Source organism: Mchenga conophoros, linkage group LG4 (assembly GCF_057382185.1).
Source record: "Mchenga conophoros isolate Kocher_MC1m ecotype Shallow Benthic linkage group LG4, M_conophoros_male_GT1.1, whole genome shotgun sequence".
Classification (NCBI taxonomy): domain Eukaryota; kingdom Metazoa; phylum Chordata; class Actinopteri; order Cichliformes; family Cichlidae; genus Mchenga; species Mchenga conophoros.
Window position 1 is genome coordinate 30,892,355 of NC_140529.1, and position 12,632 is coordinate 30,904,986.

Consider the following 12,632-nt stretch of genomic DNA (forward strand, 5'->3'; position numbering starts at 1 on the left):
GACAAGGGAACAGGTTTGGACCTCAGGACAGTAAATGGTCAGACAGACAGTTCAGCAAGAAGTGATGCAATAGCCTTTAGATAATATTGGGAGCCTTTGTTACTCTCAAGGAGGATGTCGCAGTGGTGTTTTGTGAGCAGCAGCTGCAGCTCCACACACACACACACACACACACACACACACACACACACACACACACACACACAGTCCCTCGAGCTGCAGCGTCCTTGATAAACTTGGCATTCTGGTTTAACAGGACTGCAGGAATGAAAGGATGGAGGAGGGGTGCCAGAGAGGCACAAATGAAAACATACCGGCTTAAAGATCAGTATGCTTTGTAGTGTACTTCTATATCAAGACATTTTACTGAGCAATCCTGATCCCCTTGTCTTCATTTACTCCATCAGGAATCCAGTGCAGCTAATTTGACTCATTCATAATGCAAACCAGCAGCCCGGTCAAATGTAACAGGAAGGCTAAATTGGTTTGTAGCTGGTGGCTGCAGTAAGCTGTGAGAATGGCTGGTGTTTGGTTCACTGTAGCTTTCTGGTCTCTTTGCACTTGAAGGCAAAATTCTCTAACCCCAGCACCCTATGCTCTAAAAGCAGGCTGTCTCCGAGTTGGTTCTTCATCCAAGCATTAAAAAAAGCTCACCTGGTCCTCTCTCTCTCTCTCTACCCTTAGGACGCACTGACCCTGTGCCCATCATCCTTAAGTATGATGTCATGGGGATGGGACGAATGGAGATGGAGGTATGATGCTCATTTTTATCGATTTGTACATTTTCTTTCTTTCTTTTTTTTTTTTTTGCACCTTAAGTGCCCAAGTAGTAGTTTATGGTGTTTAGATAAATATTATGAACTTGTTTTGACACTGGGGTGAGTGCTTTGACTGTGAAATAGAAATGACTTTGAAAATGAGCAGTTGAGCTAAAATGCTGTGTTATACAAGGTCGCATGGTTTTGAAAATCCCATGTTTCAGGGTTGCTCCTGATGAGTCAACCAGATAGCCTCTGGACCAATCATCAGGAGCTCTAAAGACATTTACATAGCATAAAAACCATACTGTTAAGTATTAAGAAACACTTTGTGAGTGAATAATTAGCACAAATTTTTGTATATCTATCTATCTCATAGTATGGGATACATTCCTTTGCTAGGTCCCTTAAGAGAAGTCTCAAGGCTATGGCACAGTGACTTCCTACAGGACTACTTAAGTATAACGGGTCCTGTTCACAACACGCAGTTCATGCAGAGGTGTTCTGTGTTCAACATATTAAAGATCTTGACTGCCATGGACAGTCTTAACCACTTCAAATACCTTCAGACATGAATGATGAATGATTCTATTTAATGAAAACAAAACATGTAAAAACCACAAAGAAGAATGTGACACCAACACTGCCCAGCTAAATAAAACTATGCTTAAATTTTCAGCGAGCATCACTGTCAGTTATTTCAGCTCCTGCCTTTAGTCTTTGATATTTGTCTTGAAATAACATTCACCTACCTTGGTCGCATAGATGTTTCTACAGCAAACAGTCAGTCAGCATGATAAACGTGTAGCATGATAAACGTGTGTAACAGCACACAAGCGACACAAACTGACCAACTGTTCTTCTTGGAGTTTCCATGTGCTGTCTTCTATAGTCACTGTAGGGACTCGATGCGTTCAAGTCACATCAGCTCTTCTATGCACCATATTAAACTCATTTTTGGTATATAAGATGAACTTGGACTGGCTTTGACAATGTTGTTGCTTTATGATGTGACTTTTTTGTTTGTCCTAGCTGGATTATGCCGAGGATGCCACAGAGAAGAGGAGAGTCCTCGAAGTGGAAAAGGAAGATACAGAAGAACTGCGACAAAAATACAAGGTGAGGTTGTTTATCTCTTTGTCACAGTGATAATAATTGTTATCACTTGTATTTTTTTGATACTGTATTTTTAAATTTCCCACTAAAAACAGGACCAGATGGAAAAAGAAAAAGCCATCGCAAAAGCTCTGGAAGACCTGAGAGCCAATTTCTACTGTGAGCTGTGTGACAAACAGTACACCAAACACCAGGAATTTGACAACCACATTAACTCTTATGACCACGCTCACAAGCAGGTACTGCTGTTTAGCAAGCATTGCGGTGTTGATGTAGATCTGTCTTTAATTAAAGACACGATGAAATGATGTTCCCGTTTTCTCTGTCTTGCAGAGGCTTAAAGAGCTGAAGCAGAGAGAGTTTGCTCGTAATGTGTCATCACGTTCCCGGAAAGATGGAAAAAAGCAAGAAAAGATGCTGCGGCGATTGCATGAGCTTGCTGAGCAGAGAAAACAGCAAGACCGGTAAGTATTTGTTCCTGGAGTGCCATCTGCTGGATGGGTTGTGTATATATATTTAATGGGACATGGTGAAATTACTTATTTTATAAATGTCATTGGTTCAATATGTTAGTCCAAACTAGACAAATTCAACAAAATGTATTTCATTTCACTTACTGTAAGTTAAAACATATTTTTGTATATTTTCATCTTTTCCAGTAAGCATGATAAAAATTAACGTCAAAGACCTCGATAGTAAAAATTTGTCCAGCATCACATTGGTGTAATGTTTTCTTTCAGAACTCCTGGAAGTGGACCTATGTTCAAAACAACTACAGTCGCTGTTGATGGAGAGAAAGGAGAAGACAGCAACAGCATGACACCCGAGAACAGTATGACACAGTCTTTGGCAGACACTGCCCTGGAAGGATCACTGTCAGATAAAACTGGTCAAGCCTCCCCAAAGTCTGGTCCAACCTTTAGCTTCTCTCTGGGAAAGAATGCCTCATCCTCGCCAACTTCCAGCAACGCATCAAAAGTCAGTGTATCATTCTCTTTTGCCAAGAAAGCACCAGTAAAACTGGAGACAGCAGCTGCTGTTTTTGCTGATCATGGTGAGGAAGCTATGGAGACAGAGGAGAGTCAAGAGGGAGAAAAGGCTGGAGGACAAGATGACACATCAGGCTGTGGCACAGACAGCCCTAAGGGACTGTCTGGAGGAGGTGAAGGAGGAGAAGGAGGTGATGCAGCAGGTACAGAAGAGGTGCAGCAGCCTGATGATGGAGGATCTTTAGCATCAACGCTTAGCAAATTGAAAATGATGATGAAAACCAATGAAGGATATGTTGGACAAGAGCCTCAGTACTACCACTATGTACCACCAGCTCACTGTCGAGTAAAGCCACACTTCCAGTTTTTGCTGTTCATGAAAGCCTCTGAACAGTGTCAGAGCAAAGATGAAGACGATGAGGAAGAGACACAAGAGGAGAACAAGGCCGAAGAAAGTCCAGAACAGACAGAGAGCGGTGTGACAGAGTGCAAAACTGAAAAGGAACATGGCAATGTTACTGTAGATGCTGACCCAGACCTAGTTCCTCTATCAGCTAACGTAAAGGCAGAAGAGGAGACCCCTTCATGTGCAGAAGATGCAGCTCCTGCTGTACCAGCTTCACCCACCCAGAAAGCAGAGACGCGTGATACTGTGGATACAAACGCTGGTCCGAAAATGCCCACTGGTCCCTTCTTTCCAGTCCTGAGCAAAGATGAGACTACAACCCTGCAGTGGCCATCAGAGCTCCTTGAATTTACAAAAGCTCAACCTTCCCTGTCTTACAGCTGCAATCCCCTCTACTTTGACTTCAAACTGTCCCGTAACAAAGGAGTGCGTGGTGGGAAAGTGGCAAAGTCCCCCAAGCCTGGTGAAGACACTGATGACAAGGGACAAGAAGTGAATGCTTCACCATCTGAAGTAGAAATGGCTACTAAACCTGGAACTAGTGCTGACAAAGACAAGCTAGTGTCAAAAGGAGAGTCTGGGCAGCCAGAAAGTGAAGAACAAAAGCCCACAAGTGGAAGTAATAGTGCAAAGAAAAAAAAGAAAAAGAAGAAGCATAAGAAGTCTGCAAAGCATTCAAAACGCAAAGGAAAAGAAAAAGGAGCGAGAGAAGATGCAGAAGGTGAGACTGAGGTAACACAAGAAAAGCCCAAAAAAAAGAAAAAACACAAACGTAAGAAGAGCAAAAACAAGGCTCAAGATCAAGCTGAGGCAACAGGTGAAGAAAAGGAAAAACCTAAACCAAAGTCGGAAGATAAAGCTGCTACCTCCTCTGTACAGCTGACAACTGGAGGGGAAGGAGCTACAGGAGCAGAACTGGGGAAGAGGAAACGTGGTGCTAAGGAAGTGCCTTGCAAATCTGGAGCAGAAGGAGGGAATGGAAAAAGTACTGACAAGGCCAACTCATCTGAAGAGCACAGTGGCAACAAAAGACAAAAGACTGACACCAGTGCATCTCAAAGTGCCTCGTGCTCCACCTCAGCCCAAAAGAGTCCTGGCTCTGGTAGACCTCCGAGCAGTGAAAGTGAAGAAGGGGGCTCTAATACCCAGCGCTCACGTCATCACAGGTCAAGCCCGAGGGAACAGCGCCGCCACCATAGTGAAGAATCAGGGCGATCCTGCAGCCGTTCATCGAGACGGGGGGAACGACGAGGTAGCAGTCGCCGACGTCATCGTGGCCAAACCTCCCGTAGTCGCTCTTATTCCAGCAGCTCTGAGCGCTCCTCAGCAGGCAGCAGTGCCTACAGCCACCGTAGCCGAAGCTACTCAGACAGCTACAGCGACTATAGCACAGAAGGTCGCAGACGTAGGCGCTCCAAACGTTCATCCGACTCAGAGTATGACCGCAGGAGTAGCCGAGGACGTAGACGATCCAGGAGGCATCAGTACACATCTTCCTCTTCAGAAGACTCACGCTCACGTTCACGCAGCTACAGCCGCAGGAAGAGGCACAGACGGCATCATCGGAGCAGCTCCAGAAGCTCCAGCAGCTGGAGTCGCAGCACTAGTGCAAGATCCTGGAGGCGGAGCTACAGTCGTAGCTACAGCTCTGCTAGCCGCTCCTCCAGTTCAAATAAAGGGTCTCCTCACAGGCGAAGCACTAGGGGTCGAGAGGATAGTGACACCCATCGCAGAGACTTCAACCGCTCACGCATCTACCGCTCCCAGTCTCCACGGTCTTCTTCTTCACGAGGCCTTAACCGTAACACCCATTCATCCAGCTCGCTGGGTCTGAGACCAGGGGGGTCTCGAGATGCAGGAGAACAGAAAAACACTCTAACTGCACGACAGCTGTTGGAGAAGGTTCAGTCCAAGAAAAGCTCTGAAGATTCTACCACAGGAACAAAATCTGGGATTAAGATTAAAGACCCACCGCAGGGCTATTTTGGCCCAAAACTACCCCCATCCCTTGGAAACAAAGCCATGCTTCCACTAATTGGTAAGCTGCAGGCAGGGAAAAAGCCAGCAATTCCTTTAATCAGACCTGAAGAGGGAGAGAAATCAGGGACGGGGAAGAGCTCTGAACCTGAAGGAGAGGTCATATTAGTAGAGCCTATAAGGGAGTTCCCACCTCCACCACCACCTCCAGCTCCACCAGTTCAGAAGGTTGAGGAAGCCCCACAGAGCACAGTGACTCAAGAAGAGACACAGCAGCCTGCAACAGAAGACCAGGGGCACCAAGAAACCCGGCCAGTATTTGAACAAGAGCCCTCCATGATGATGCCCCAGTACCAAGGAGAGTCAGGACAAGACCTTTCCCAGAACCAAATGATGGAGTCCATGATGCCTGAAATGCAGCAGCAGCAGCAGGCTGCCATGCATGCCTACCCTGGTTACCCACCGCCCAGCTTGGAGGAGGATGGCATGGAGGCAGAGGAGGATGGACTGGCTCCTTTGGAAAGTCAGCCAATTACATTCACACCAGAGGAGATGGAGAAATACAGCAAGCTGCAACAGGCTGCACAACAGCATATTCAGCAGCAGCTTTTAGCCAAGCAGGTCAAGACTTTTCCCTCAGCTGCTGCAGCAGCCGCTGCCGCAGCAGCTGCCACTTTGGCCCCAGCGCCCCCTCCACCAGCCCTGCAGCAGATCCATATTCAGCAGCCAACTGTGTCCGTAGCTTCTGGCACATCCATCACCACAGTGCAACACGCCATCCTTCAGCACCATGCAGCCACTGCTGCGGCAATGGGCATCCACCCAGCTCATCCCCACCACCCACATCCGGCACATGCCCAGCTGGCCCAGGTACATCACATTCCCCAGCATCACCTTACCCCCATCTCCCTGTCTCCTTTGGGGCCATCACTTGGTCATTCTCTGGGACACTCACTGGGGCATGCAGGATTGATCCCTGCCCACCCAACAGCCTTCCTCTCTGGTCAGCCAATACATATTATCCCTGCTTCTGCACTTCATCACACCCCCTTAGCTCTCCACCATGTTCCACACACAGCCCTCTACCCCACACTTTTCACACCCCGACCCTCACAGGCTGCAGCAGCAGCAGCACTTCAGCTCCACCCACTCTTACACCCAATATTCTCAGGACAGGACCTCCAGCACCCCCCTAACCACGGCTCTTGAAAACAAATGAAAATGAAGTAGTGTGTTCACAACAACCAACCACTAAATGAAAGACTCAACCTGAACTCTCTTGGTTTAGGGTTTTAAATAAAGTCTTTGTTACATCATGCAGGCTGTAAGATGTGGATCTTATGAGAACTTTACTGGCCTTCACAGTGCAGCACGTCACCACAAAGTGGTTAAGACTGCTGGGTTCAAAATCAACACTAACATTTTCTTCTGGTACATGTGAGATTTTTATTTTCTCATTTTTTCACAGATTTGTTTCTCCCCCCTCTACAAACTGTAGACACTTCCTCTAGACCATTGGTTTATATTCCAATTTGGGGAATAGTAACAGCCTCAGAAACTACTGGAGTTTTTTGTTGTTTTTTTTGCTTATTTTGGCAGCCAAAGAGATACATGATGGCTAAAGGTGTAAGCAGAATCGTGTTACGATTCAAGGAAGTGGTTTTGTTCTAGAGGTGAACATTTTAATCTGTGTAATCTAATTTTCAGAGATGGACTCTTTCATGATTACTGATCTCTTGTTGTGTTTTCAAATGACTACTCACTCTCTATTGGATTCTTGGTTTAAAAGTAATTTGTAATGCAGTAACTTGTACATAGGTCAGTGTGTAATGTGAAGAAACCCACCAGTGACAGCCATATGAAAAAACAAAACCGATATGGTGTCCAAACAAGTATGACACTGTCATACAAGAAGCCCTCTCTAAATCAGGGGAAATGTGATGAAGGGGTGTAAATCTCCTGAATACTCTGAAGCAAAGCTCTTGTTCCCTGGGATGAGGGTACATCTGAATCAATTGCACTGAAATCTGTACATCAAGATGGTGCCTGTGCATCATATAATAAGATTGTAGTATACTGCAATAATTGTATTTTTCTGTTTTTTAAATTATTTTCCAAAATGCTCTTCAAAAGAAGAGCTGTGTTTGGCTTTTTTTGTGTGTAATTTTGTAAATAAAACTGCTGTAGATTAACCTATTAACGTTCTACTGGGTTGACACTGCTGTTGGGGGGAGGGGAAAAAGCAGACAAATGACAAATTGGATGGGAGGTGGACACATGTATTTTATCACGGTGGTTTGTTCATCCCTGCTGGGGTGCCAAACAGCAGTGACCTGTTTAAAAAGAAAAGTAGCAACTCTGTATTTTTTAAAGACTTAACTCTGTTTCACCAAATAAAATCCTGAGTTTGTGTGTCTTTTTCCATATTTTTTTCATTATTGAAATTGCCATGTAAATAACTGTAGATGGTCACATGAAGGTCCTGCCTTATTTCCATAAGCTTCATCTGACGGTCAAACAACCCCTGCAGATGTAAATGTCCAACAGTAGATGGTGCTGGAGTTACCTGGAATAGGCTTCGCGAAAACAGTCAATCCGTGTGAATGCAGCATGCATTTAGTGTATCTGTTCACAGGCTATGATTAATACTGTTTACTGTAAAAGGGGAAACAGTCCTGTCAGCACTTGCAGAACCATTACACGAGGCTGTAGAAAGAAAATTATAGATTTAATTTCTTTAAAATCACTCACATAGTGAGACGAGACCAAGAATAAATGAAAGAAAGCATGTGACAGAAAGGGGCTGCTTCCATTGATTTTCTTTGAACTATTACCTACATATATTATCAGTTCCCAGCTTATTAGGTACAGCTCGCTAAACCTAATGAGGCTGTCCACTAAGTCCTGCCTTAATACAGGATATAATGTTTGTGTTGAAAGTCTCTAATTTTCTGGTCATTGTGCCTAATGTATTAGAATTGTATGGCATCAACTCGATCCTACTTTGTCCACTACATTAGACTGTATTGACCAGGTGCAGCTAATAAGCTAGTAACTGAGTTTACACCATAAAACAAGAATTTCTGGTGAGAATTCTTAAGTTGCATTGTGATGAAACACTGAACATAACATTTTCGTACTTGTATTTCTTTAAAAACCATGTTTATCAAGGCGGAAGAACACTGACGGCAACTTGAGGAACAGTTAAGTATTTATAAGAAACCATCTGTGTAAAATCACAGGAGAAATTTACAGTTTCAAAGTGGTTTTGGTAAAAATGGAAAGTGGCACACTGAGCTTCACATGGATTAAAAATACTGTCTGTAGTTTAAGGTCTTTGCCAACGTCACCATTTTATCAATAAACATGATGGAAAGCCATTAAAAGAAAACTAAATGTAAGGGAACAACTTATGAAAGTTGGTTTTAATGTTAGAAATTCATATCATGAGGGACGATGTGCTGCAGAAATGTCCACGACTGATCAAAAAGCCGCCCTTGTGGATGGTTGGAGGTCAGCCCAGGTATCTGATTACCAGGAACATGAAGACGCAGGTCAGCAGCATGCCTCCAATCATGATGAACTTATCTTGAGTGGCTCGCCTTTCTATAAGTCTCATCACTGTGTTTGACAGCCCCAACATGTTAGCCACATCCAGCATCTTCTTATGAGTTCCCTGTGCAGAGCCAAAACAGCCACACTCATTTCAACAGTAATGATCACATGTGACAGTTTATAAGAGCCATAAATAAACGAAATGTTTCCATGACCACATTGTAATTATCTCCACTAATTCCTCTGATTTTGAGAGACGTTGAGTGCCAACGCCCTCCCTGACGCGCCACTCCGTCAGAGGTTTCTCATGGCTAGACAACCAGGCTGAGAGTGCTGATCAACAGACACACCCTGATAAGAAGAGGCCTGAAGCAAAACCAGGAAGCCCATCTCCTCCTTGGAAACACAGACTCGCCCTCTGAGCATGAGCACACTAACAATACGACTATTGTGATCGTCGTGGACACCAGAAAGTGGGTCAGGAAATTTAATTCAGTCCACCTTCTATTCCGCTTCCTTGTTTAACAAATGGTTTAAATAAGCTACAGATGTAGACTTGTTTTTCTGCTGTGTTAAATCACTAACCTTTAGCGTAGATCTCTGATCTCTGAGACCATTAAGGATGCTGCTGCCACTGCCGATGAGGTCATCAATGCCTTTGTGTGCATTGTGCAAGTTGGAGTTAAACTGTAGGGTCTCATCTATGGGGATGGAGGTATCTGCGTCCTATTAAACAAAAGGAATCTCTGTAATTTACACAAACTCTAGATTCTTTTTTTAGCTTAAAATGTTGCATTCACATCAATACCCATCACCAGTTTGATCACTATTAGACAATTTACATACATTCGTGGTGAAGGTGCGGCTCATGAGTTCCTCCCTCTCTCTCTCCTGGGCCTCTCTGGCATAGCGTCTGTGCTGGAAATTTTGCAGGGCACTCCGGAGGTGCTGGACATCATACTTGAGCTGGTCCACTCGTCTGAGAGAAAGAAAAGGATTCAACTGTGTCCAGTTTTACAACTACAACAAACATTTTCCAATTTAAAGTTGAGGGTCCCTGCAAATCTTTACAAAGCAATCCAGTCACCTCAAAGAGTAATCTATAGAGATTTCAAATGCATTTTTGCCCACTGTGGGAGGTAACAGGCTACTTGGAGTTTTTGAACACTTCTCAATTTAAGCTTGCAGTTCCTATAATGTGCAAGTGCTATAGCCAGGGTGTGATTTGTCAGGGAGGGATTTCTCCCACTCTGGTCTACACATCCCTGTCTCTGCTAAATAATTTTTCATCCCTGGCAGGGGAAAACAATGTATTCCTCCCTCTGACTTTTAGCACCGCATCAGCCAAATCAGGAACTGACTTTCAGCACTCAAGACCCTGTTACAGTAAGGTTCACACTGCATGGAGTGGATGATCATTTCATTAAACCAAATCCTGCTGGGTTTTTTAGTAAAAATTATTTTTAACTAGATAAAAGAAATTAACCAGATTCTGTGTTGGGAGACTCACAAAAGTTACATATGCAACTATGCACCAGGCTGCTGTCTGTCGACATCCTCGTTAAATTGTACCAAATAAATAAATAGAATCAGCTGATTATGAAGAGGACAGGAGAGGAACTTTTAACAGATTTGAGGAATTTAATGTACTGTCTCTCCACCCTTGTTTGACAGTGGTGCTAACTCTTACTGCACCCTGTTTTTTTTTTTTTCACAATTCAGTGTATCAGCAGTTGTACTGAATAAGGAGAACATTTATTTTGCTCTCAAATCTTATGTGCTTGTTTTGAAGAGTCCCCACAACCCCCCACCCCCTTCCCCTCCCTGAGTTCACTCAGGCCCCACCAGAGACCTGCTAAGATTAAAGGAGCGCTGTGGAATGGGGTGCACTGTCCCCCCTAAGGCCTGTTTATCCAGCTCAGAAATGAATCTTTGCCCAATGCAGCAGGAATGCTGGTGATGACGGGGGCTTCTGAGGAAATGTTTTCACAGAGCCACGTTGCCACAGGGCAGGACGCGGCTGCCTCTTCATCATCTAACCCTCCTTCTGCCTTTATTGCATATGATACATCCAGCTGTTTCTGTGTCTTTATGGTCACCGTCTATTGTTTAAATCCAAACTCACAATTTGGCATTCTGGCGGCGGTTTGGCGGTTCCTTGCTGGCCAGGATCTCAAGGCGTTCTAAATGATTGAAGATCTGGTCGATTCTAGCTTGCAGTTCATTTTCTAACACTTGTAAAACAGAGAGAAATGAAGAAGAGAGAATTGCAGGGAAGACATCAGTTAAGGCTGTGAAATTACAATTCATAATTTTGAAATTTACTGGCTAATTTACTTACATACTGAATTGATTCAAACATGTCTTCCAATATATATAAAGAAAAGAGTGTGGGATGCTGTTTGTCTTCTAATAATATACCCAGGTGTCACAGGGTAGCATTCATCACTTAAGCGACCCCAGCTCATTAGTAGCTGCGTAAGTTTACATCCTCCCCTGGGGTTAAAATAAACCTTATGTCATCATTTGTGAAGGGGAGTTCACTGCCCGGCTCCCACCATTATCTGCCATACCACCCACCCTACTACTTCCTGTCTTGGCAACAGCTGGGCACAGAACTGAACGGCCAGGCACTATCCACAGAAAACAATTAGCTCTGGCTTTTATCATTATATATGTGAGAGGAAGAAGCAGCCATAACAAGGACCCGGTTCTGAGCAGAAATTAGAAGCTCTTCAAAGGGGATTTCATCAGAGGTGGTGCCATTAGGAATGACAGCTTTGTACCACAACAACACTCCCACACAGAGCAGGGGCAGAGCCCCTTACAATCATGACAGCTGGTCACTTACAATGAACTGACTGGCGGTCTGTCTTTTCCAGATTTCCCATTAGAGACTGAACCTCCTGGATTTGCCTAATCCACAACGATCATACCGTTAGTGAGCAGCAATAAAAACAATTTTTGTTTTAATTATTACTGTACATGAACATATTGGTATGCGCCATATTTATAGTTTAATAATCGTATTATGCTGATATAAGCCTGCTGCAGCAGAAGTAAAAGTGATAATAAGTTAGGCTCATTAGCAGTGGTAGCTAACGGGCACCGTTTCCACATCAGACAAGAGAACTCACTTGTTGGTCTGGTGGTAAAGCGTCTCCATTTTTCCCGATCTAAGAAACGCTTCGCCCTCCCTTTACGTTATCGTGTTATTTTTGTTATAATAGTTTTAATTGTGACAAGCGGCTCTGTTAGCTTGGTAGCTAACGTTAGAGGAGTTTACACGTCATCAGCGGAGCTTTTGTGTACGGAACTAGGAAACCGGAAGCCGCGCGACGTCATCACACAGAGAGAAATATAGAAGAGAGCTCACTCCTTCTTAATTACACATCTCTGTCAGCAGACTGTAAGAGGAGTGTTTTTATTGCGGTTTTTAATGTTTTAAATAAAAATCTTTTTTTAAAAAGTGACGAAATGAACACACCCAGAATACCCCTGCTCCTCTATTTATATTGACCAAAAGTGGAAAAAGACATAGATAGACATAGATTGTGGATTGCACAACACTGGTCACTACATTCTTCATTTCCGGTTAATACTTGTACAGCTGCTGTTATTGTGTATATATTTATTTATATTTATATTTCTTCATACATTCTTATATAGTTCTATATTGTGTATTTTGTTGTACAGTTATTTTATTTTCAACTTTAATTTATGTATTTTATCTTATTCTTTCCCAGTTAAATTTACCCTTCATTCTAATTTGTGTTGTACAGTTATTTCATTTTTAACCTTAATTTATATTTTATTCCTTCCTAGTTAAAT

The 12,632-nt window shown here is 43.6% G+C and overlaps 2 protein-coding genes across 9 annotated transcripts in view; one reads left to right on the top strand and one right to left on the bottom strand.

Moving 5' to 3' along the window:
• Positions 1–7,658, top strand: part of gpatch8 (G patch domain containing 8) — a 30,047-nt gene extending 22,389 nt beyond the window's left edge. For all 8 annotated transcript variants that reach the window (XM_085271739.1, XM_085271744.1, XM_085271740.1 and 5 more), the window contains 5 exons: positions 685–752; positions 1,791–1,877; positions 1,970–2,113; positions 2,208–2,338; positions 2,615–7,658. In XM_085271739.1, the coding sequence (XP_085127865.1) occupies positions 685–752; positions 1,791–1,877; positions 1,970–2,113; positions 2,208–2,338; positions 2,615–6,455 (4,271 nt within the window). In that variant the 3' untranslated portion in view covers positions 6,456–7,658. The remainder of the gene's footprint in view (positions 1–684; positions 753–1,790; positions 1,878–1,969; positions 2,114–2,207; positions 2,339–2,614) is intronic.
• A 787-nt stretch (positions 7,659–8,445) lies between these two features.
• Positions 8,446–12,138, bottom strand: gosr2 (golgi SNAP receptor complex member 2). Its single transcript, XM_085271748.1, has 6 exons — positions 11,939–12,138; positions 11,653–11,717; positions 10,927–11,035; positions 9,648–9,780; positions 9,387–9,527; positions 8,446–8,922 (listed from the first exon to the last, which is right to left on the bottom strand). Exons 1-6 carry the CDS (start codon positions 11,965–11,967, stop codon positions 8,761–8,763), a joined length of 639 nt encoding a protein of 212 aa, XP_085127874.1. The 5' UTR covers positions 11,968–12,138; the 3' UTR covers positions 8,446–8,760.
• Positions 12,139–12,632: the final 494 nt, after the last annotated feature.

Bases quoted from the DNA above. Each gene is read 5' to 3' on its own strand.
- gosr2 (XM_085271748.1), bottom strand. From the start codon at position 11,967: ATGGAGACGCTTTACCACCAGACCAACAA. The intron at 11,036-11,652 runs GTAAGTGACCAG...CTGTTTTACAAG, and splicing joins AGACCGCCAGTCAGTTCATT to TGTTAGAAAATGAACTGCAA. The intron at 8,923-9,386 runs GTTAGTGATTTA...GGCTCTGCACAG, and splicing joins ATCAGAGATCTACGCTAAAG to GGAACTCATAAGAAGATGCT.